This window comes from Phocoena phocoena, chromosome 5 (genome assembly GCF_963924675.1).
Source record: "Phocoena phocoena chromosome 5, mPhoPho1.1, whole genome shotgun sequence".
Taxonomy (NCBI): domain Eukaryota; kingdom Metazoa; phylum Chordata; class Mammalia; order Artiodactyla; family Phocoenidae; genus Phocoena; species Phocoena phocoena.
Genome location: NC_089223.1, coordinates 49531336 through 49552975, shown reverse-complemented (window position 1 = coordinate 49552975; position 21640 = coordinate 49531336). Strand labels below are relative to the sequence as shown.

The window sequence follows — 21640 nt, the reverse complement described above, 5'->3', positions numbered from 1 at the left end:
AACCAAGAGGTCACTGAAGAAATCAAAGAAGAAATAAAAAAACACCTAGAAACAAATGACAATGAAAATACGACCACCCAAAACCTATGGGATGCAGCAAAAGCAGTTCTAAGAGTGAAGTTTATAGCAATACAATCCTACCTTAAGAAACAAGAAACATCTCAAATAAACAACCTAACCTTACACCTAAAGCAATTATAGAAAGAAGAACAAAAAACCCCCAAAGTTAGCAGAAGGAAAGAAATCATAAAGTTGAGATCAGAAATAAATGGAAAATGAAGGAAATGATAGCAAAGATCAATAAAACTAAAAACTGGTTCTTTGAGAAGATAAACAAAATTGATAAACCATTAGCCAGACTCATCAAGAAAAGAAGGGAGAAGACTCAAATCAACAGAATTAGAAATGAAAAAGAAGTAGCAACTGACTCTGCAGAAATACAAAGGATCATGAGAGATTACTACAAGCAACTGTATACCACTAAAATGGACAACCTGGAAGAAAGGGACACATTCTTAGAAATGCACAACCTTCCAAGGCTGAACCAGGAAGAAACAGAAAATATGAACAGACCAATCACAAGCACTGAAATTGAAACTGTGATTAAAAATCTTCCAAATAACAAAAGTCCAGGACCATATGGCTTCACAGGCGAATTCTATTAAACATTTAGAGAAGAGCTAACACCTATCCTTCTCAAACTCTTCCAAAATACAACAGAGGGAGGAACACTCCCAAACTCATTATACGAGGCCACCATTACCCTGATACCAAAACCAGACAAAGATGTCACAAAGAAAGAAAACTACAGGCCAATATCACTGATGAACATAGATGCAAAAATCCACAGCAAAATACTAGCAAACAGAATCCAACAGCACATTAAAAGGATCATACACCAAGATCAAATGGGGTTTATCACAGGGATGCAAGGATTCTTCAATATATGCAAATCAATGTGATACACCATATTAAAAAACTGAAGGATAAAAACGATACGGGCATCTTAATAGATGCAGAAAATGCTTTAGACAATATTAAACACCCATTTATGATAAAAAGCCTCCAGAAAGTAGGCATAGAGGGAACTTTCCTCAACATAATAAAGGCCATATATGACAAACCCGCAGCCAATATCATCCTCAATGGTGAAAAACTGAAAGCATTTCCACTAAGATCAGGAACAAGACAAGTTTGCCCACACTCACCACTATTATTCAACATAGTTTTGGAAGTGTTAGCCACAGCAATCAGAGAAGAAAAAGAAATAAAAGGAATCCAGATTGAAAAAGAAGAAGTAAAGCTATCACTGTTTGCAGATGACATGATACTATACATAGAGAATCCTAAAGATGCTACCAGAAAACTACTAGAGCTAATCAATGAATATGGTAAAGTAGCAGGATACAAAATTAATGCACAGAAATCTCTTGCATTCCTATATACTAATGATGAAAAATACGAATGTGAAATTAAGAAAACACTCCCATTTACCATTGCAATAAAAAGAATAAAATATCTAGGAATACACCTACCTAAGGAGACAAAAGACCTGTATGCAGAAAATTATAAGACACTGATGAAAGAAATTAAAGATGATACAAATAGATGGAGAGATATACCATGTTCTTGGATTGGAAAAATCAACATTGTGAAAATGACTCTACTACCCAAAGCAATCTACAGATTCAATGCAAGCTCTATCAAACTACCACTGGCATTTTTCACAGAACTACAACAAAAATTTTCACAATTTGTATGGAAACACAAAAGACCCCGAATAACCAAAGCAATCTTGAGAAAGAAAAACGGAGCTGGAGGAATCAGACTCCCTGACTTCAGACTATACTAGAAAGCTACAGTAATCAAGACAGTATGACACCGGCACAGAAACAGAAATATAGATCAATGGAACAGAATAGAAAGCCCAGAGATAAACCCACGCACATATGGTCACCTTATTTTTGATAAAGGAGGCAAGAATATACAGTGGAGAAAAGACAGCCTCTTTAATAAGTGGTGCTGGGAAAACTGGACAGCTACATATAAAAGAATGAAATTAGGACACTCCCTAACACCATACACAAAAATAAACTCAAAATGGATTAAAGACCTAAATGTAAGGCCAGACACTATAAAACTCTTAGAGGAAAACTTAGGCAGAACACTCTATGACATAAATCACAGCAAGATCCTTTTTGACCCACCTCCTACAGAAATGGAAATAAAAATAAACAAATGGGACCTAATGAAACTTAAAAGCTTTTGCACAGCAAAGGAAACCATAAACAAGACAAAAAGACAGCCCTCAGAATGGGAGAAAATATTTGCAAATGAAGCAACTGACAAAGGATTAATCTCCAAAATTTACAAGCAGTTCATGCAGCTCAACATTAAAAAAACAAACAACCCAATCCAAAAGTGAGCAGAAGACCTAAATAGACATTTCTCCAAAGAGATATACAGATTGCCAACAGACACATGAAAGAATGCTCAACATCATTAATCATTAGAGAAATGCAAATCAAAGCTACAATATGATATATCATCTCACACTGGTCAGAATGGCCATCATCAAAAAATCTACAAACGATAAATGCTGGAGAGGGTGTGGAGAAAAGGGAACCCTCTTGCATTGTTGATGGGAATGTAAATTGATACAGCCACTATGGAGAACAGTATGGAGGTTCCTTTAAAAACTAAAAATAGAACTACCATACGACCCAGCAATCCCACTACTGGGCATAAACCCTGAGAAAACCGTAATTCAAAAAGAGTCACGTACCAAAATGTTCATTGCAGCTCTATTTACAATAGCCAGGACATGGAAGCAACCTAAGTGTCCATCAACAGATGAATGGATAAAGAAGATGTGGCATATATATACAATGGAATGTTAGCCATAAAAAGGAATGAAACTGACTTATTTGTAATGAGGTTGATGGACCTAGAGACTGTAATACAGAGTGAAGTAAGTCAGAAAGAGAAAAACAAATATCATATGCTAACACGTATGTATGGAATCTAAAAGAAAATGTTTCTGAAGAACCTAGGGGCAAGATGGGAATAAAGATGCAGACTTACTAGAGAATGGACTTGAGGATATGCAGAGGGGGAAGGGTAAGCTGGGACAAAGTGAGAGAGTGGCGTGGACATATATACACTACCTGACGTAAAATAGATAGCTAGTAGGAAGCAGCCACATAGCACAGGGAGATCAGCTCAGTGCTTTGTGACCACCTAGAGGGGTGGCATAGGGAGGGTGGGAGAGAGGGAGATGCAAGAGGGAAGAGATATGGGGACATATGTATATGTATAACTCATTCACTTTGTTATAAAGCAGAAAGTAACACACCATTGTAAAGCAATTATACTCCAATAAAGATGTTAAAAGATTTTTGTGATAAAATAAATAAATCTAAAAGAAAAAAAATCAAAGGGCCCTCTGAAGCAGCAACAGTGTGTGGATATCATGTCATATTAATTTAATCTGTGTTGAAGGGATTGTGTTCCAGAATGACAGGTCCAGCATATTCCAGGGAAGGCGTACATGTTTATCTAAGGGGCAGCTGAACTGATGTGTGATTACTCACTCCAAAGTGTCTCTGTGACCCGGTGTGTTCAGTCCACATTGGAAACATTAAGGCAATTTGTTGAGGCAGGGAGGGGTAGTATAAACCATATGGAGTTTACAGCCAGATGAACTATGGTTTGTCCCCTACTTCTGGCACTTAGATACTAGGTGTCTATGTTTATAGCGCAGTGTCTAACAGAGTCTCTTCCTCCAAATCATTCAAATTCATCCAGAATTCTCTTTTTCAAACACAGACTAATCTTCTTTAAAACGCTTTTCATAAACCCTCATCATTAGCAAAGTGAAATTCAAACTCCTTGGGATGGCACCTACATTTTTCTAAAGGTAGCCCCAGATGCTCTACCCAGCCTCATCTGCCATTCCCCTAAATACTCTTCAATTTCACCTAAAGACACACCTCCAGTGGCTCCAAAGGCATTATGAGCTACCACTTTTAGAATCCTTTTAAAATCTGTTCCCCATCTCCCAAAACCCATCTTCTCTTTTTCTAGCTGGGAAATGCCAATTCAGTCTTTAAAGTCCAACTCAGATGGCACATCCTCTATGAAGATTTCATTTGCCAATGGCATTATTTGCCAAACCACATCCCCTTCTTTTCAATTAATGTTTACACAGTACTTTGTGGCTGAATCTTTTTTTTTTTGTTTTTCTGGTACGCGGGCCTCTCACTGTTGTGGCCTCTCCCGTTGCAGAGCACAGGCTCCAGACGCGCAGACTCAGGGGCCATGGCTCACGGGCCCAGCCGCTCTGCGGCATGTGGGATCTTCCCGGACGGGGGCACGAACCCGTGTCCCCTGCATCGGCAGGCAGACTCTCAACCACTGCACCACCAGGGAAGCCTGTGGCTGAATCTTTTGAAGAAACTATCACTTTCAATTATTATTTATTGATTTGTTTATTTCACTGCTAGAATTAGCTTCTTGTGAAAAGGAGCTAAATTTTATTAATTTTTGCCTCCCTAGAATCTAACAGGACTTGGCCTATGGGAGGGTATGTATGCTAGGTGAATAAATGTCTAGAGGACTGATGTGAATTCAATTGTAAAAAATGGATTAAAGATAATAACCCAAAACAGAAAACTGCTGCATGATTTGCTCAAGTTGCCTGAACATGTATACTCCCCAGATAAATCTGCCTTGCACTCACATTCAGCATTTTCAGAAACACTAGTTAAGAAATTAAAAGCAGTGTAGAGACCGAATCATCACTAAGTAACCAATGACCACATTTATTTGCTAACCGTTGAATAAGTCCATTAATGCTCTGTTAGGACTAGAGTACCTCCACGGAGTATAAATTTTCTTGTAAGAGTATTAAGTAGGGAAGCTTGCCATGTCCAGAAAACACATCTGTGAGTTACTAGTTCATTGTCCATCACAGATGGCCAATTTCAGTATATGAAAAAATTGAATTCTCTTTTAATTATCAGTGAGTACTTGTAATTACAAGATTTTTTTTCATACTGGGAGTCATCCTTTTAAATGAATTGTTTTCTTTTGGTAAATCCTGAGATTAAGGCATTGACTCAATTCTCTGCAGGGCACAACAGACCCAGATCACTTCATAGATCTTAGCAAATGACAAGGATACCTGCCACAGCAAAGTGTTGGTGACAGGGAATATCTGGCACATTGAAAGAAAACAACCCACACCCTTAAGTGCAGAATCTGCTTTATCACCCTGTTAGGGAGAATCTTAAACTAGATTGCTAGCTGATTCAATTCAACCAGACAAGTAACTGAATTCTCAACTTCAATGACTTGAATGGTATTCTAACAAGACACAGGAATGAGTAAAGGAAAGACATCAGAGTTTTATTTGGCAATGGATATACAAAATGCCTCGATTTTGTAACAAGAGGTAGTGAATCTTAAGGAGGAAGAGTACTGGATTCTGAAGGCAGAAAGATCTGTACTGGCTCAAGTCTTGGCTGTGCCACCTATTAGCTGTCTGACTCTGGAAAGGTCACCTAAACTCTCTAAATCTCAATCTCTTAATTTACAAACTAGGACTGAAAATGAATGTATTTCATAGTTGAAGAACTTTCTATAATTCTTGTGGGATATTTAGCACAGGACCAGGCACAGAGCAAAGGCTAAAATTTAGTTGATAGTAGTAGAAGCCTCCATCCTTAACAACATTAAATCATTCTTTTGAATCTTGACCTGAAACTAGATAATTGCAAACATCTTCAAAGATTTCATCATTAACTTTGATTCCACACAATCTATTTTTTTTTTCATAGACTACCCCATCTACATGAATGGCACCATCATCCAGCAGTATTCAAACCAGAAAAGTGTAAATCATGGTGGATTCCTCCCTTTCCTTCAGCCCCCTATTTGATCCACTGACAAATTCTATTGATTCTACTATCAATACTCCCTTATTATTGCAATCACCATTGTCCAGTAAACCATCTTCTCTTGCCTAGACATCTACAGTTGATTTCTAATTGATCTGTCTTCATTGTCCCTAGATCACTGCCATCTATTCTTTACAACACAGAAAGAGGCTTTCAATGGCTTTCCATGAATTTGCTTAAAATTGAATTCAATCTCCTCCCATGACCTGAAAGCTGCTTGCCCTGTTCTTCAAGCTGCACCTGACTCCTTGTACACTGGACTCAAGCCACACTGGCTTTCTTTTTGTAACTAAAACACTTGTCCTTGTTAAATGACTGGCTCTTTCTTTCATTTTAAATCTCAATTTAACCATCATTTCTTGGGAGAAGACTTTCTTGATCATCTTGTCTACGTATAATCCCTATCACCCGTTAGCCCTGTTATTCCCTTTCCAAGCAAACTGTTCGTTCCCTGCATAGCTCTTATCACAATCTTTGATGTGTTTATTTGATTTCCCCACCAATCTGTAATCTGAGTATGTGTTCTGTCTTTTGTGTTCCCAACTAAATGCTTGTTATACAGCATTAAAATATTTGTTAAAATACTAAGCCAGTTAAAATTTTATTGGATGTGGCAATGTGGCAGACAGTGTTTTAGACATTGTAAATATGAAGCTTAATAATGTGTAGTAACTGCACCCAAGGAGCAAACAACCTATCAGAGAGCTGCTGCCAGGGAATTCACACATTTTATAATAAGGAGGGGATGATTTGTTTAAGGTTCACAGGAGTTGATATTTGATCCTGATCTTGATACATGAAATGTTACCAGAAAAGAAAAATGGGGATGCAGGGGGAGGAAGGAACAATGGGAAGAAGTTATTTTGGAGAGACCAAAGAACAAAGGCATGAAGGTGGATTTTAATTGCCAGGATATCTATTACCCATTGCCTTGGTTCTGAACACAAAAGAAATTGTGAAAAGATGAGGTTTTCTGAAGCCAACATAACTTATTTCTTCTGACGAACAATAACCACTGTAACCGAAACAGTACACAATATTTGTGCTGTTATTTTGTCATCTATAAAGTGAAGGGATTATAATAATATGCTTTTTATGGTTCTTCCAAATGGGAAATCTCATGACTCTTGGTTTTTCTTTTATATTATAAGCTTCTTAAGGGCAGGGATCATTGTACTGACGGTTCAATAAATGTTTAATGAATAGATTCACTTTTACACAAATTATATTCATGTGATATTTTGCCCAGCAGTCCCAATATATGTGGATTTCAAATTCTGATGCCAATTTATTAACAACTGTGAAAACCAACACAGAATCTACTTTTTGGATTGCTTTTGGAAGCAAGTTAGGTGGGTTAAATTTTAGTCAATCTTGGAATCTTAATACTTCTCTAACCTTTCCTTTATCCTATCATAAATGGATATATTAAAAAGGAAAGCATTGCAAGAGACAAAGAAAGGATAACAATAAGATAGTGATGCCTTCAACCTTCATCACCAAAACGTGTAAAAGTGAATATGTGAAGAAAGAAAAGTGCCAATGATTCCCAGAGTCAAGACAAATGATAGTAAATACTAGTTAGGTGTTGTAGTGACTGAGGGAAATTCTAGCTTCCAAAAGGATTAGAGTAGATGGAACATATGTCTTTTAATTGACTTTCACTCAATAATTTGGTAAAACACTAACCAGTTCCAGCAACAACAACAGCAAAATGGCATGATCCTCTAGCACCAGCTTGTATTTCCTTCAAACCAAACTAACATTTAGAAGAGCGGTCTTCATTTCATCACCTTTACCGAACTCTGTGCTTCATGGTCTTAACCTGCCAAGAATTTCTTTATATTCTCCCAATGTCTTAAACATAGTAAATATCCACCTACTATTGGCTCAATAACTAGTTTTTAAACAGAACTAAACGAAGAAGAGAAACCTCTCTGCGAAGTTCTGTAATTGCTATCTATCTTCATTTTCTTATTTTGCATTAATTTCCTTCATGCAACCTATATGTAGCCAAATTCAAGTATATACTATGCATCCTTTTGGAGCTTTGAATATTCAAATATCTTCTCTGTCTGGAATTCCCTGTCATTCATCTTAAAAGACCTAACTTCTAACTAACATTCAAGGCCTAGTTCAAGCATACTTGTTCCTCATATCCTTCCTCATTCCTCTACTTCAAAGACATCTCTAATATTCTTCCTCCATAGCACAGAATCTATACTTTCTTTCAATCAATTAGCACTTTCTAGATTGCTTTATACATACTAATTTACAAACCTAATTTCCCCTAGTAAAGTACATCCCCAAGGGGGTAAAGCATCTCTATCATATTAGGTTTCTGGTTTGAATAACTGGGTGCCTAAGAGAGTCGTTTACTGAGAAAAGGAAGGACAGACAGTCAAGACTCAATTTGTTTGCTCTCAACTCTGAAGGTTATCTGGAAGAAAACTAGGCTGAAACAAAAAAATACAATTTTTAATAAAACTTCATCAAACTGGTACACTTAAAATACATATTGTATGTCACTTATGCTTTAATGAAAGTTGATGTTTAAGAGTAATGGTTTTCAATATTTCAATATTGAGTTTATTTACTATTATATCACATATTCATTGCATATTTTCTCATGTTGTGGTTAGCAAAAATACACAAATCACTCTCTCTGACAACCTATCTCTACCCATAATTGAAGTCTCCCCAAAATATCATTTTATATTATAACCTTTAAGAGTTAAAAGCACAGTAAATTAAACAAGGGAAAAATCAAAAAAGGGCTTCTTTTAATGCATTTAATTTTATCTTTAATTTCATTCTGAAATAATTTCAGACTTACAAAAAAGGGTGAAAATATAGAACAAAGAATTTCCACATACCCTTCACCCAGGTTCTTCAAATGCTAACATTTACCAAATTCACAGTATACAGTACAAATCTAGAAAATTAATATTAATGTGATACAATTAACTAATCTAAAGACCCACTTAACATTTTGTCAATTGTCCCACGAATATCCTTTATTTGGTCCACGATCCAATCTATGCCATTCGGTTGCCATATCTTTAGTCTTCCTGAATCTGGGACAGTTCCTCAGTTTTTCTTTCATGACCCGGAGAATTTTGAAGATTACTGGTCAGTTAGTTTGTAGAATGCCCCTCAATTTGAGTTATTCTGATGGCTCCTCATGATTAAATTCTGTTATGAGCTGTAATAGCACAGAAGTGATATTGTGCCCTCTAGAGCACAGGATGTTAATGTGACTCATTAGGGGTAAGATTAAATTTCACCCTGTGGTTAAGATGCTGTCTGCCAGGTTTCACAAATGTAAAGTTACTCATTTTCCCTTTGTGATTAATAAGTCCTTTGTGAGGAGATACTTTGAGACTATGTATATATCTGATTTCTCATTATATTTTCGTCCACTAATTCTGTCATTCGTTGATGGTACTTCTCTGCAAAAATTATTACTGTAGTGTTTGGCAATTAGCAATTTTTAAAATTTCTATCATTTCTGCTACATTTATTAGCTGCAGTTCTACTATAGGGAAGAAATGTCCCCCATTTACTTAGTCAATTATTATATTAGGCAATAATTTACATAGTCATTTATTTGCATCAGTATTAACTCACAACAATTTCTTGTGTGTATATGCCCAGCAGTGGGATTGCTGGGTCACATGGTAGTTCTATTTTTAGTTTTTTAAGGAACCTCCATACTGTTCTCCATAGTGGCTGTACCAATTTACATTCCCACCAGCAGTGCAAGAGGGTTCCCTTTTCTCCACACCCTCTCCAGCATTTACTGTTTGCAGATTTTGTGATGATGGCCATTCTGACTGGTGTTAAGATGATACCTCATTGTAGTTTTGATTTTCATTTCTCTAATAATGAGTGATGTTGAGCATTTTTTCTTGTGTCTGTTGGCCATCTGTATGTCTTCTTTGGAGAAATGTCTATTTAGGGCTTCTGCTCACTTTTGGATTGGGTTGTTTGTTTTTTTTGATATTGAGCTACATGAGCTGTTTGTATATTTTGGAGATAAATCCTTTGTCCATTGCTTCATTTGCAAATATTTTCTCCCATTATGAGGGCTGTCTTTTCGTCTTGTTTATGGTTTCCTTTGCTGTGCAAAAGCTTTTAAGTTTCATTAGGTCCCATTTGTTTATTTTTGCTTTTATTCTCATTACTCTAGGAGGTGTGTCAAAAAAGATCTTGCTAGGCTTCCTTGGTGGTGCAGTGGTTGAGAGTCCACCTGCCGATGCAGGGGACATGGGTTCGTGCCCCGGTCTGGGAGGATCCGACATGCCGCGGAGCAGCTGGGCCTGTGAGCCATGGCCGCTGAGCCTGCGCGTCCGGAGCCTGTGCTCCGCAATGGGAGAGGCCACAGCAGTGAGAGGCTGTCGTACCGCAAAAAAAAAAAACAAAAAAAAAACTCTTGCTGTGATTTATGTCAAAGAGTGTTCTGCCTATGTTTTCCTCTAAGAATTTTATAGTGTCTGGCCTTACATTTAGAGAACACCATAATTCAAAAAGACACATGCACCCTAATGTTCATTTTAGCACTGTTTACAGTAGCCATGACATGGAAACAACCTAAATGTCCATCAACAGAGGAATGGATAAAAGAAGATGTGGCACATACATACAATGGAATATTACTCAGCCATAAAAAGTAACGAAATTGGGTCGTTTGTAGAGACGTGGATGGACCTAGAGTCTGTCATACAGAGTGAAGTAAGTCAGAAAGAGAAAAAGAAATATTGTATATTAACGTATATATGTGGTATCTGAAAAAATTGGTATAGACAATCTTATTTACAAAGCAGAAATAGAGACATGGACATAGAGAACAAACGTATGGCTACCAAGGGGGAAAGGGGTGGTGGTGGGATGAATTGGGAGATTGGGATTGACATATATACACTATTGATACTATGTATAAAATAGATAATGAGAACCTACTGTATAGCACAGGGAATTCTACTCAATGCTCTGTGGTGACCTAAATGGGAAAGAAATCCAAAAAAGAGGGGATATATGTATACATATAGCTGATTCACTTTGCTGTACAATAGAAACTAACGCAACCTTGTAAAGTAACTATACTCCAATAAAAGTTTAAAATATAGAGACTTTCTTTTGTTGTATGTATTATAATTCATTATTATCTTTTTTTTTTTTTTTTTTTTTTTTTTGCTCATATTATCTCAGATTTGGCAATTGGGAGCTACTTTAATTTGGGTCTACAACAGGGTTCTTAACCTAGATGAGTTTCAAGTGGGCTTTGTTTTTCTTAAATGGTAAGTGTTATTTTCCCCTTAAGTACAATTTTCATGGTTTGCCTCAAATTCATAAATAAATCCAAGACTCTGAAAAAATTCAAAACCATTGTTCTTATCTACTAATACATACATTATGACTGCTGTATTATTTTGATTAGTTGGAGTTTTGAGGTTTGAGGTGATGATTATGGACCAGGCCAGAAAATTAAGAAAAGAGTAAAAGTCAGCAGTATTTTCTTCACTCCTGCAAGTCACTATGATGTTACACAGTAGTTAAAATTACAGCCTACTTTTTTGAGTGGCCCATCCGAAGCATTAATGAGTACATATGTTCTTCAACTCTCATCACAAAGTGTCCTTCAAATATATTTTTGAAAACTATGTACTAATGACTATTAACATAAATGTTGAAGTGACGTGGAATTAAAATGGGAGCCAGAGACAAAACCAGTCTGGCCCTGCAACTAGGTACTTGACACTAGGTAAGTAACCTAACAATTATCCTCAATCTCCATATTCTTCAAAAAGGAAATGTTAGAGAGGATCACCTCTATTGTTTCCTGAGTTCTAAAGTGTGATTCTATGCTAGGACATATCAATGGTAACTTTTACCTAAAGGACCTCTGGCAGAGAGAACAAATGGCTGAAAAGACAAACACATTAGAAAAGAGACTTCTATTATAGTAAATCACACTAAACTGATTTCGTAGAAGGAGCTTCATGAATCTTGCTTGAGTTATAGGACATTAGACTTCAGTGATGAAAAATTTATATGATAGAATTAGTCTTTGAAATTCTACTTTCTTTTGTTCTTGATCATTAAATAGCCTTCCACCTCGCCTTTTATGATTGTAAGTCAAGACCATTTAAAAAAGTTTTAGGGCATTTCCTCCTTCTACCTTCAGAATATTGCCAGGAACCATTCTTTTCCATCATATATTAAAAAGAAGACCTGGTACCTATTCCTTTCATTTCACTGGTTTTCCTCTCAGCAAGGTTTATGTTTTCCCCTGCAGCAGTTAAGACATATGTCATAAAAAAGAAATAGTATAAGGGCATAAAGCTCTTGAGTTAGTAATTAACAAGTCAAAAGACTTTAAAAAGAAAACTATATTCAGCTCAAGAAAAAGTTCTTACCAGCCTAGAATACTCAGAGTTCAGTAAGCTGAGCTTCACGGTAGCTCAGATAACAAATTTCTGCCAACAGTGTTTGGCTATCAAGATACAAAGAAAAACAAAATTTTGGAGAAATTTCCAGGATAGTTTAATTACTTACATTTTTCATTCTAAGGAATTTCATTTCTATTTCTTTATTGTCAAAGATTTCCCCCCCATTCTCTCCTCTCAGTTCTTTTTTTTTTTTTTTTTTTTTTTTTTTTTTGCGGTACGCGGGCCTCTAACTATTGTGGCCTCTCCCATTGCAGAGCACAGGCTCCGGACGCGCAGGCTCAGCGGCCATGGCTCACGGGCCCAGCCGCTCTGCGGCATATGGGATCTTCCCGGACCGGGGCACGAACCCGTGTCCCCTGCATCGGCAGGCGGACTCTCAACCACTGCGCCACCAGGGAAGCCCTCCTCTCAGTTCTTGTCCTTTATTGTCCTACTGTGATTTTTAACTAGGGGTGTTCATCAAAATTACCCATTACGCTTGAAAAACAGTAACTCTTAAGTCTGTATCCCGAACACTCCTGACTTGGTAGCTTTTTCTTGATTCTGCAGCTTTTTTCTTACAGTTCATGATTCATCAGACCAGACCACTCTTTCTTCAGTTTTCTGTCTGGTTCTCTTCCTCACAGAATGCCTGTATCTCTGCCTACATGATACGTCAGAGATGCTTTCCCTAACTTCCTATTCAAAGTAGTCCCTCCTTCTCTCTCCTCAACAATATCCCTTTACTCTTATCTATATTTCTTCTTGGCAGTTATTACTACCAAATATTACACATTTATTTCTTCTTTTGACTATTACTTTTCTCCTAGTCCAAGCACCAAGAGGGCAGAGAATTTCTATTGTGTTCATTGGGATATTTATACCCTACGTCTAAGGTAGGCCTTGCCTATAGTAGGCAATGGATCAACATTTGTAGAAGGAGATATGTTCTACAGCTGAGAACCACTTTCCCAGCAAGTCAGCAATGTTACAAAATAGTAAAATGAAAATCTCTCAGTATAACAAGATATGACACGAGATCCTAAAAAAGACTTAACTATATATCACATCTTTTATTTGAAATATAAAAAGCTTCTCAATAATCTAAGAATGGGCGTTAGTCATGCTCTTTTAAAATATATTCATATCTGTTAATTTTTTCTTTATAGATGAGTCTGGGAGAAATTTCAAGATCTACAAAAAGGAAGAGTTAAAAATAAAAGGAGATGGAAGGCAACGGACAATTCTCGCCTTCACTGATTCTTTCGCAGAGGAGCTGTGGGATGGGTGGAGGGCATCTGTCTCCTCTTAACGAGTCATATCAAAATCATCTGGGGCCTGTTCAGACCTGTTCACTTGACCCTTGAGCCCCCAGAGAAAAGTGCTAATTTAGTGAGCTGTCTTTCCAGTGTTCAAATCCTCAGATTTGCACAACAAATCACCTATGGAACTTTACCACATTCATATGCACAGTCACCACTATCATTAGGCAATATGACCCTAAAACAAAACATATTTGTGTCAAAGAGGTGGCAACTAGTATGGTTAATCTAAAACAGCAGATAAACCAAAGCCCTTTAACATTACTCGTAACATATAATATATTGTGTTTTAAGTGTTCTCCTTGGTTACACTTAAACTATGATTAATCTGAGTTAAAATTAAATATAATGAATTTTCTAAACAAGTTTCACCTCCCAATAACCCTACCTCCTCCTCCTTCTACCTTGTTAAAGCAGAGGCAATAATTTATTCTCTCACAGTTTCCATGGGTCAGGAATTTGGAAGCAAAACTTGGCTGGGTGATTCTAGCTTGGTTTTTCTCATGAAGTCTAAGTCAGATGTCAGCTGGGGCTGTTCAACTGAAGGCTTGACTGGGGTCAAAAGATATAAGGATTCCACTTTTGTTTTTCATTTTATTATTTTTTAAAGCCACTTTATTGAGGTATGATTGACATGTAAAAAGCTGTACATATTTAATGTATATAACTCAATGAGTTTGGGAATAAATACACACCCACGAAACTAACATCACCATCAAGACTATAGACATATCCATCACCTCCCAAAGTTTCCTCCTGCTCCTTTACTATTAATTAATTTTTTTGTGGTAAGAATACCTAACATAGTATCTACCCTCCTAGAAAATTACAAGTATAGAATATAGTATTGTAAGCTATAGGCAATATGCTACATAGTAGATCTCCAGAACTTGTTTTGTGTAATTGAAACTTTGTACTCTGTGACCATCTCCTCCTCATTTTCCTACTCCCTCTGCTCCCTGGCAATTATCATTCTAGTCTCTGCTTCTATAAGTTTGAATATTTTAGATTCCACATATAAGTGAGATTATGCAGTATTTGTCTTTTTGTGTCTGGCTTATTTCATTTAGCATAATGGCCTCCAATTCCATCATGTTGTTGCCAGTAGCAGGATTTTCTTCTCTTTAAGGCGGAATAATATTCCATTTTGTGTATAAACCTCATTTTCTTTATTCACTCATCCATGGCTTGACAATTAGGTTGTTTTCATATCTTGGATTTCACCTTTAAGGTGGCTTACCTGTACAGATGGCAAAGTGATGCTGGCTGTTGGCCAGAGGTATCAGTTATTCTTCACACGAGCCTCTCCACAGAGATGCTTGAGTGTTTTCCCAGCATGGCAGCTGCTTTCCCCCAAGACCTGTTTCTGCCCTAACACTGGGGTAGAGTTTTTTTTCTTCTACCCTTCCCCTAGACACAACAAGTCTTTGTCTATTCCCTGGACACAACAGGCTTTGTTGCACCTCCTCCAGCAGTGTAACTCTTACTTTTTGGAGAAAATGGTCCCAGGAAGGGAGCAAGGCTTTGTGCCTGCCCCCCTCTCCAGGTTATTCTTGACAATGAAACCAGCTCAGTGAGGTCTGCATCCCTTTCTCTCCAGATGCTGATCCAGGATCATCAGTGGCAAAAGGGAACAGGGTTCATGAGAATGCGGGCTGAGATGGGGCTCCATCCCAGGCTCCATACATCACCCTGAGAAAATCCCTTGGTGTTTTCTGTCCTGAGAGTCTGGGAAAATCAGGGGCATCAAATGCGGGTGAGAGGCTGTGCTCCTTATTTAGATCTCCCACAACAGTTGAGCAAATATCAACTGGCCATCTGTCAAGCACCTTCTCAGTTCTAGACATGCTATGTTCACACTCTCCTTTCTTCTTTAGAACTCTCCTGTGAGCATAGGACTGCTATCCCCATCGCACTGGTGAGGAAACTGAGGTATTGAGAAGTTGCTACTTGTACCTACAAGGCCTCTCACCTTGGGCAGGCTTAGACCCAAGACTGTCTTGCCTTTCCTCTATAGTCTGCCGCCTTCTACACATTTACATGTGTTTAAAATAAAGGATGCAGCTCAGGAACAGCCAAATGGAAGAGATGCATAAGGCAAGGTCTTGGGGGAGGGGTACAGAGCTTCCATGCTCTTTCCAGGCTTTCACCCTCCCAGCACTGTGATGTGTTCACCAACACAGAAGCTCCACCCTGTCTTCTTTTGATGGTTACCATCACCACATTATCATTATCTGAGACTCTTTTACAACCTTCAAATAATTTTAAAAATTTACCTCAATTTTCTTGACATTTTAAAGCCTCTGTTTCCTCTAGAAAAGAAAAGTAATAATAATTCCCATCTGGCAATATACTTAAAAAAAATATAGACACCCAATAAATGCTAATTTACTTCCTAAACACTGCTTTCATAATATTGTTAAGCTGATTAAAGCCTTCATTTGTCATTTATATCCTCTTATTTCAAGTCCAAAGTTTCTGCCTCTCAAGATTGTTCATAATCTACCTCTATGTTCTTTACACTCATTTGTTCATTTATCCATTCTTTCACTAAACATATGTTTAACATTTAATAATTTAAGAACCCTTTTCAAGATAAGAAAGTATGAAGTTCAGTTTAAATTAAAGAGACAACCAAGAAGCAAATCACTGGGACCTCAAAGTACTCCCTTGGTTCAGGAACTATGTGGTAAATATCACCTGGGTTTGATATGGAGACTATATTTGACTACCAGGTAAACTAAAAGAAGAGTGTATTTGCTGACTAGTTAACTAAGGTAGAGATACCAAAGGAGACTAACGGAAACTGTGCTTTTCCTCTACCATAGGGACACGTTTCTCCCCATATCAGTGCAAGGAAATACACTTTTTGCTGTCAATTTCTTCTACAGTTTCTGTCTGAACCTATGTGGCATGTAAAGAAAGCCCCTGTGTTTGTGTAGGGCTTGAGTTTGGTGAGCCATGATTTTAGATAACCATAGGAAGTCATAAAATGGCTAGCATAGGAGTTAATAATTATTCCAACATCGTTAAGGAAAAAACCCAATTTTCTTGGCTTCAAATTTCCATGAGGTAGTTTCATTAGAATATCATTATTGGTTTTCTTCATGCCTCCAACTCTGATTTAACTGATAAATTTGAGATAAGGCATGCTCATCTCAGTGCTGTAGATCTAACAGTCTACAATAGGGCAATGGGGGGGGGGGAGGAAAGAAAGAGATTCAGTCTTCTATCTGTCATGCTTAAAGCTCTCTACCTGTTCTATAAAGGAGACCTGAAATTATCCAGTCAGATAGAGATGGGGGGTTGTGAGTAAGATTGTCTAATTTAGAACAAGGTTTCTAAACCTTAGCATTGTTGACGTTTTAGACTGGATAACTCATATTCCTTTATTGTGTAGGGCTGCCCTTGTGTTGTAGGTGGTTTAGCAGCACCCCTGGCATTTCCTACTAGTGGCAGTAGCATCCCTTCCCAGTTATGACAACCAAAAATGTCTCCAAACATTGCCAAATATCCCTGATGGAAGGGGCTGGGACAAAGTGATCTCTACTGAGAATCACTGATTTAGAATAAGAAAAATCTTTGTGCCTATAAATTTAAGTCACATGCAATTCAGCCCTTATAAATAATAAAACTATTTATTCTCCATCTGTCTGTTCACCATATCTTTCAGTTGGCTCTAAACTTGGGAAGGGAAGGGGGGACCATTATTATTATCTCCTCAAGACCTCTACCTACATTAATTACTTCAGATGCAATGAACTTATTAAGTTTGAAAAATTATTTTCTCTTTTCCAGTTCCATTCTCTGATGCTCAATTAGCTTTAGAATAATTTCTAGTATTTGAGCCAGAGACTCAGCCTATTACTTAATCTATTTAATGGTATTAAAAACAAAAGTCCTTTTTCGATGGTTATAAAACCAAAACTGCAGCACTTTGTTCCTTGACATCTAAGCTTACTGTCTGGTGCATATACTATATTCATTTCTACTTTCTTGTCAATGGAGTCTACCTAGAAAACCTTTACAATTCCATGTGCCCTTTAAAAAACTAAAGAAAACAAATGAAAAAAACCCCGAAAACAAAGCCCTAAAGACCCAATTTAACCTCCAGCTTCCTGATAAATTAGAGAAATAGCGAGCATCTTGTACAGTCTTTCAATTTTATGAATACAGAAACTAAACCCCAGGAAGGGACATGAATATCTAAGGTCACGAAGTCAACCAGGTACAGAGCTAGAGGTAACGCCTCTGCCTCCTCTAAGTCCCAGTTTAATACTCTCAACACTTCACAACTTGATGACTGTTGCTCCCTCTGAAGTCTTTAAGAATTTATAATGCAGTGCCTCCTGATATATTTTAACAATAGCATGCCTTTTATCGCTCAACCTTTGCATTGTTTTGCATCTTTTTTTATCCTTGACTAAATTATAAGTACTGTGAGGCCAAGGACCGTATTGAGTCTCAGCTGCATTACTCCAAGAGCCTCCTGTAGGTCTGAGCACCCCTTAGGGTCTAGGTCTATCCTGATTGACTGCCTCGCTAGTGGTAGGAGAAAGCAGCCCAGGGGCACAATGCATAATGCAAGTAAAAACAGCATCTCCACAGGAATTTGTTTTCTGCGTGATAATCAGTCTTCATAATGGGAATTAGTGCCAATGAACAAATAAAAATGTGTCTGAGTTTCTATACGCATTTTCCATTTCACAGAGACATGGTATGTGTAGAATTTTATACATTGGCATCTCAATGAACAAAATATATTTTTAATATATTGGCATCAGTATTAGGATGAATAAACTCATGATAAGTAAAACTAATAATTTTTCTTCCCCAGTATATTTGCTGGAAATCTAATTTTAAGCATGGAAAAAAAGAAGGTAAAATACCCAAAGAATTACATTAAAAGTCAAAAAGCTGAAAGAGAGAATAGGCTTGGGTACTAAATTTGCCAGGTCAATACAATATGTATTTTACAAGTCTAGAAAATAAAGCATATAAAATAAAGTATACTACAGTCTCAATTATCTTTTAGAAGTAGATGATTTATATATTATTTCTCCTCAACTGCTCTCTGCCAGTTCACAAGGAAAAAAGAACACCAGTATGAGAATACTGACTAAATTTCCTCTGGACAAGAGTAAGGCTAATAAAGGAGACATAAAGAACAAACTTAAAAAGAGTCCTTTATAACTTCCAGGGCAGCACTTGTGCCAAGAGCTGACTGTGCTTTGTACATATATTACCTTCAATTGTAATGTTGAAAAACATTGCTCTATTCAAAAGCTCTAACAATAAGCATCCACACAGAGTTAGCAGGCCTAAATAATTCCTCATCATCCTGGGATGCAAAATGATGCTGGAAAGAACTATCTTGTATGTTAAATATGTAGATCAATATTTGAATTGAATGCAGTTATGGACACATTTTGGATGTGGGGCGCAGTCATGGGAGACGTCACAGAGGTTTCCAAAAGGCTCTAGCAAAACAAGGGAAGTGAATTAAAAGATCAAAAAAACCTCAAAAAGGAGTCACTACTCACAATGTTCATCAGGGTGAGGAGGTAGTTTTGGACGTGCTCCTTGCCGTGGAAACGGACCACAGAGTCATCCACTCCCAGCAGCACCTCGATGTTGTAATCGTTTTCTCCCGCGTGTCTGCGTCGCCTCATGGCTTCATTCAGCTGCTGGTCAATGTTGCTGTAAACAGTACCTAGATCATCAAGGCCTTCCAGATCCGATTCTATTAAGAAACAAAAGGAACCCAGGCATTTCAGTTTCCCCAATGGGCCTTCTAGTAACTTCTTACAAAAAAAGATCTTCTTGGGGAACTATAATTATCATCCATAGTCACCAAGATGTAGCTTTTCAGTTTATTCCTTAAATAATGTGCAAGTGCATGTGTTCAGATAGACCTCCTATAAATTCAACACAGAACAGCAACACTGAGGGCAAAATAATATTACTGCATAGAAAGCAGTGCCACCAGCCAGACCGACTGTTCCAGGAGGGACAGAGTATTTAGTCTTCCTCCAGCTGTATCCTCAGTGCAGAGCCAAAGGGTGCAGAACATACGTGGGCTAAGTAGCTATTAAATAAACGGAGACTATAAATTTAAAGTTCACAGCTTGATAAGTTTACAGTGGTTAAGTTACTTTAATTATGGAGTGTGGAATTTGTATCACATAAATCTAAACTGCTTCTTTTTCAAGTAGCCTTAACTTAAAAATCAAATTATAGCATGGCGACACAACAAACAGCATTTAGTGGTATGATTATCAGTGACCATATATTACTTTGTTTCTTATGAGTGTCGTTTTATAGTGAATGCTGCTAGGCAGACAATATAGGTCTTCCACGTTTGTATTGGCCATCATCTGGATAGCAGGCCATTTCGATAGCTGTATATCTGAATCTGTGAGATACCAAAGTAAAAATTCAGTGAGAAAATTACCTATAACAGAAGAATATAAAAGTATAAACTATTTTATGCTGTGGAAGGAACTTAATTATTTTTACTTTCCAAGCAGATATACATATACATAGATACACAGAGAGAGATATAGAGATATACATGTACATATATATCTCTAGATCATCTATGTATCTATCTACGTACCTGCTTGCTATCTATCTATCTATCTACCTGCTATCTATCTATCTATCTATCTATCTACCTACCTATCTGTCTATCTATCTACCTGGAGAGAAAGAGAGTGAGAGGCATTCTCAGGTTCCAGTTATCTAGATTATCTAACTACCTAGATTCAGATTACCATAGTTTTGGTGAAGAAAATGCTTTGGTGAATTAAAAAATAAAATATGTTATTTGAATACTAAAATAAAAGTTATTAATCAAAACTGCAGGTACAGAACTGAAAGAATACTCATTCCCATTTCAAATATATAAAACCTGGAAAGGATTTTATTTTACATACTGTCTTGATGACTAAAACAATCACATATCTAAAAAGAAGTCTGACAGAACCAATTCTGACTCATGCTTTATATGGAGGCTTATTTAGTGTTGTACTAAGGCCTGTAAGCCATTTGAAGCAATGTCTGACATTAATGAATAGGCATTTCCCTCTCCATCTTTGTGGTGTTAATAAAGTTGAGGGGGAAAAAGCAGTGTCTCTTGGTCAAGAAGATTGATGACCAAGCCCTAGCCACATGGGACTAGAAGTAGTAGAAGTAAAGATCTCACTCATACCCTTTCCACTTTTAAAAAATATAGAGAAACACCAGCACCCTCCCCTACAAGTATGGGCACAGCCTCTGAATATGACTACTCAGGTTTGAAAGCTATACTGTAATTTACTTTGACCCAAGCCCAAATGCTAGATCATTAACTGGGATTTTTCTGCTCATCAGGGAATCACATTGGCTCTACAATAAGTAAATAACTCTCACCACCATCCACATCAAACAGAAATCTTTCCTTAAAAGCTGTTTTTAAGAGCTGTAAACCCACACTGAGGGCAAGAGACTACACCTGCAAACAGCTTTACTATTCAACCTCAGTCTCTTCACACACTTGAGAATGTGAAAGGTTGTGATAGCTAGCGTACAAATAGGAAATTCATACATGAGCTCCCAGTTCTAAAAATGGCTCTTTTTGGCAGAACTCTCAGTGGCAGTATCCAATGCAAATATACTAGCAATGTCATCATGTCATTAAGTCTGATGCATGCATGAAGAAGGCTGAATACTTATTTCAGAAGGACAGTTCATCTTGCTCTAAGATAACTTTGGTTTGGCCTTTGCATCCCTCCTAAAATAGGTGGTTTTTTGGTAAGCGAATCTATTTTTTCATTGCATGAGGAACCTGAGAAGGAAGAAGGACGTCTTTTTCTTTCAACCATTGCTTTCATTCAATCAAGAATACTTCTTACATTTAGGTCTTTAATCCATTTTGAGTTTATTT

General features: G+C 37.2%; 1 protein-coding gene across 1 annotated transcript in view; it reads right to left on the bottom strand.

Annotated features, from left to right (window-relative positions):
- The window catches only part of ADAMTS3 (ADAM metallopeptidase with thrombospondin type 1 motif 3), a 287458-nt gene that overhangs the window by 48642 nt on the left and 217176 nt on the right, over positions 1-21640 (bottom strand). Inside the window, exon 5 of the mRNA XM_065877335.1 lies at positions 19257-19456. Coding sequence (XP_065733407.1) covers positions 19257-19456 — 200 coding nt within the window. The remainder of the gene's footprint in view (positions 1-19256; positions 19457-21640) is intronic.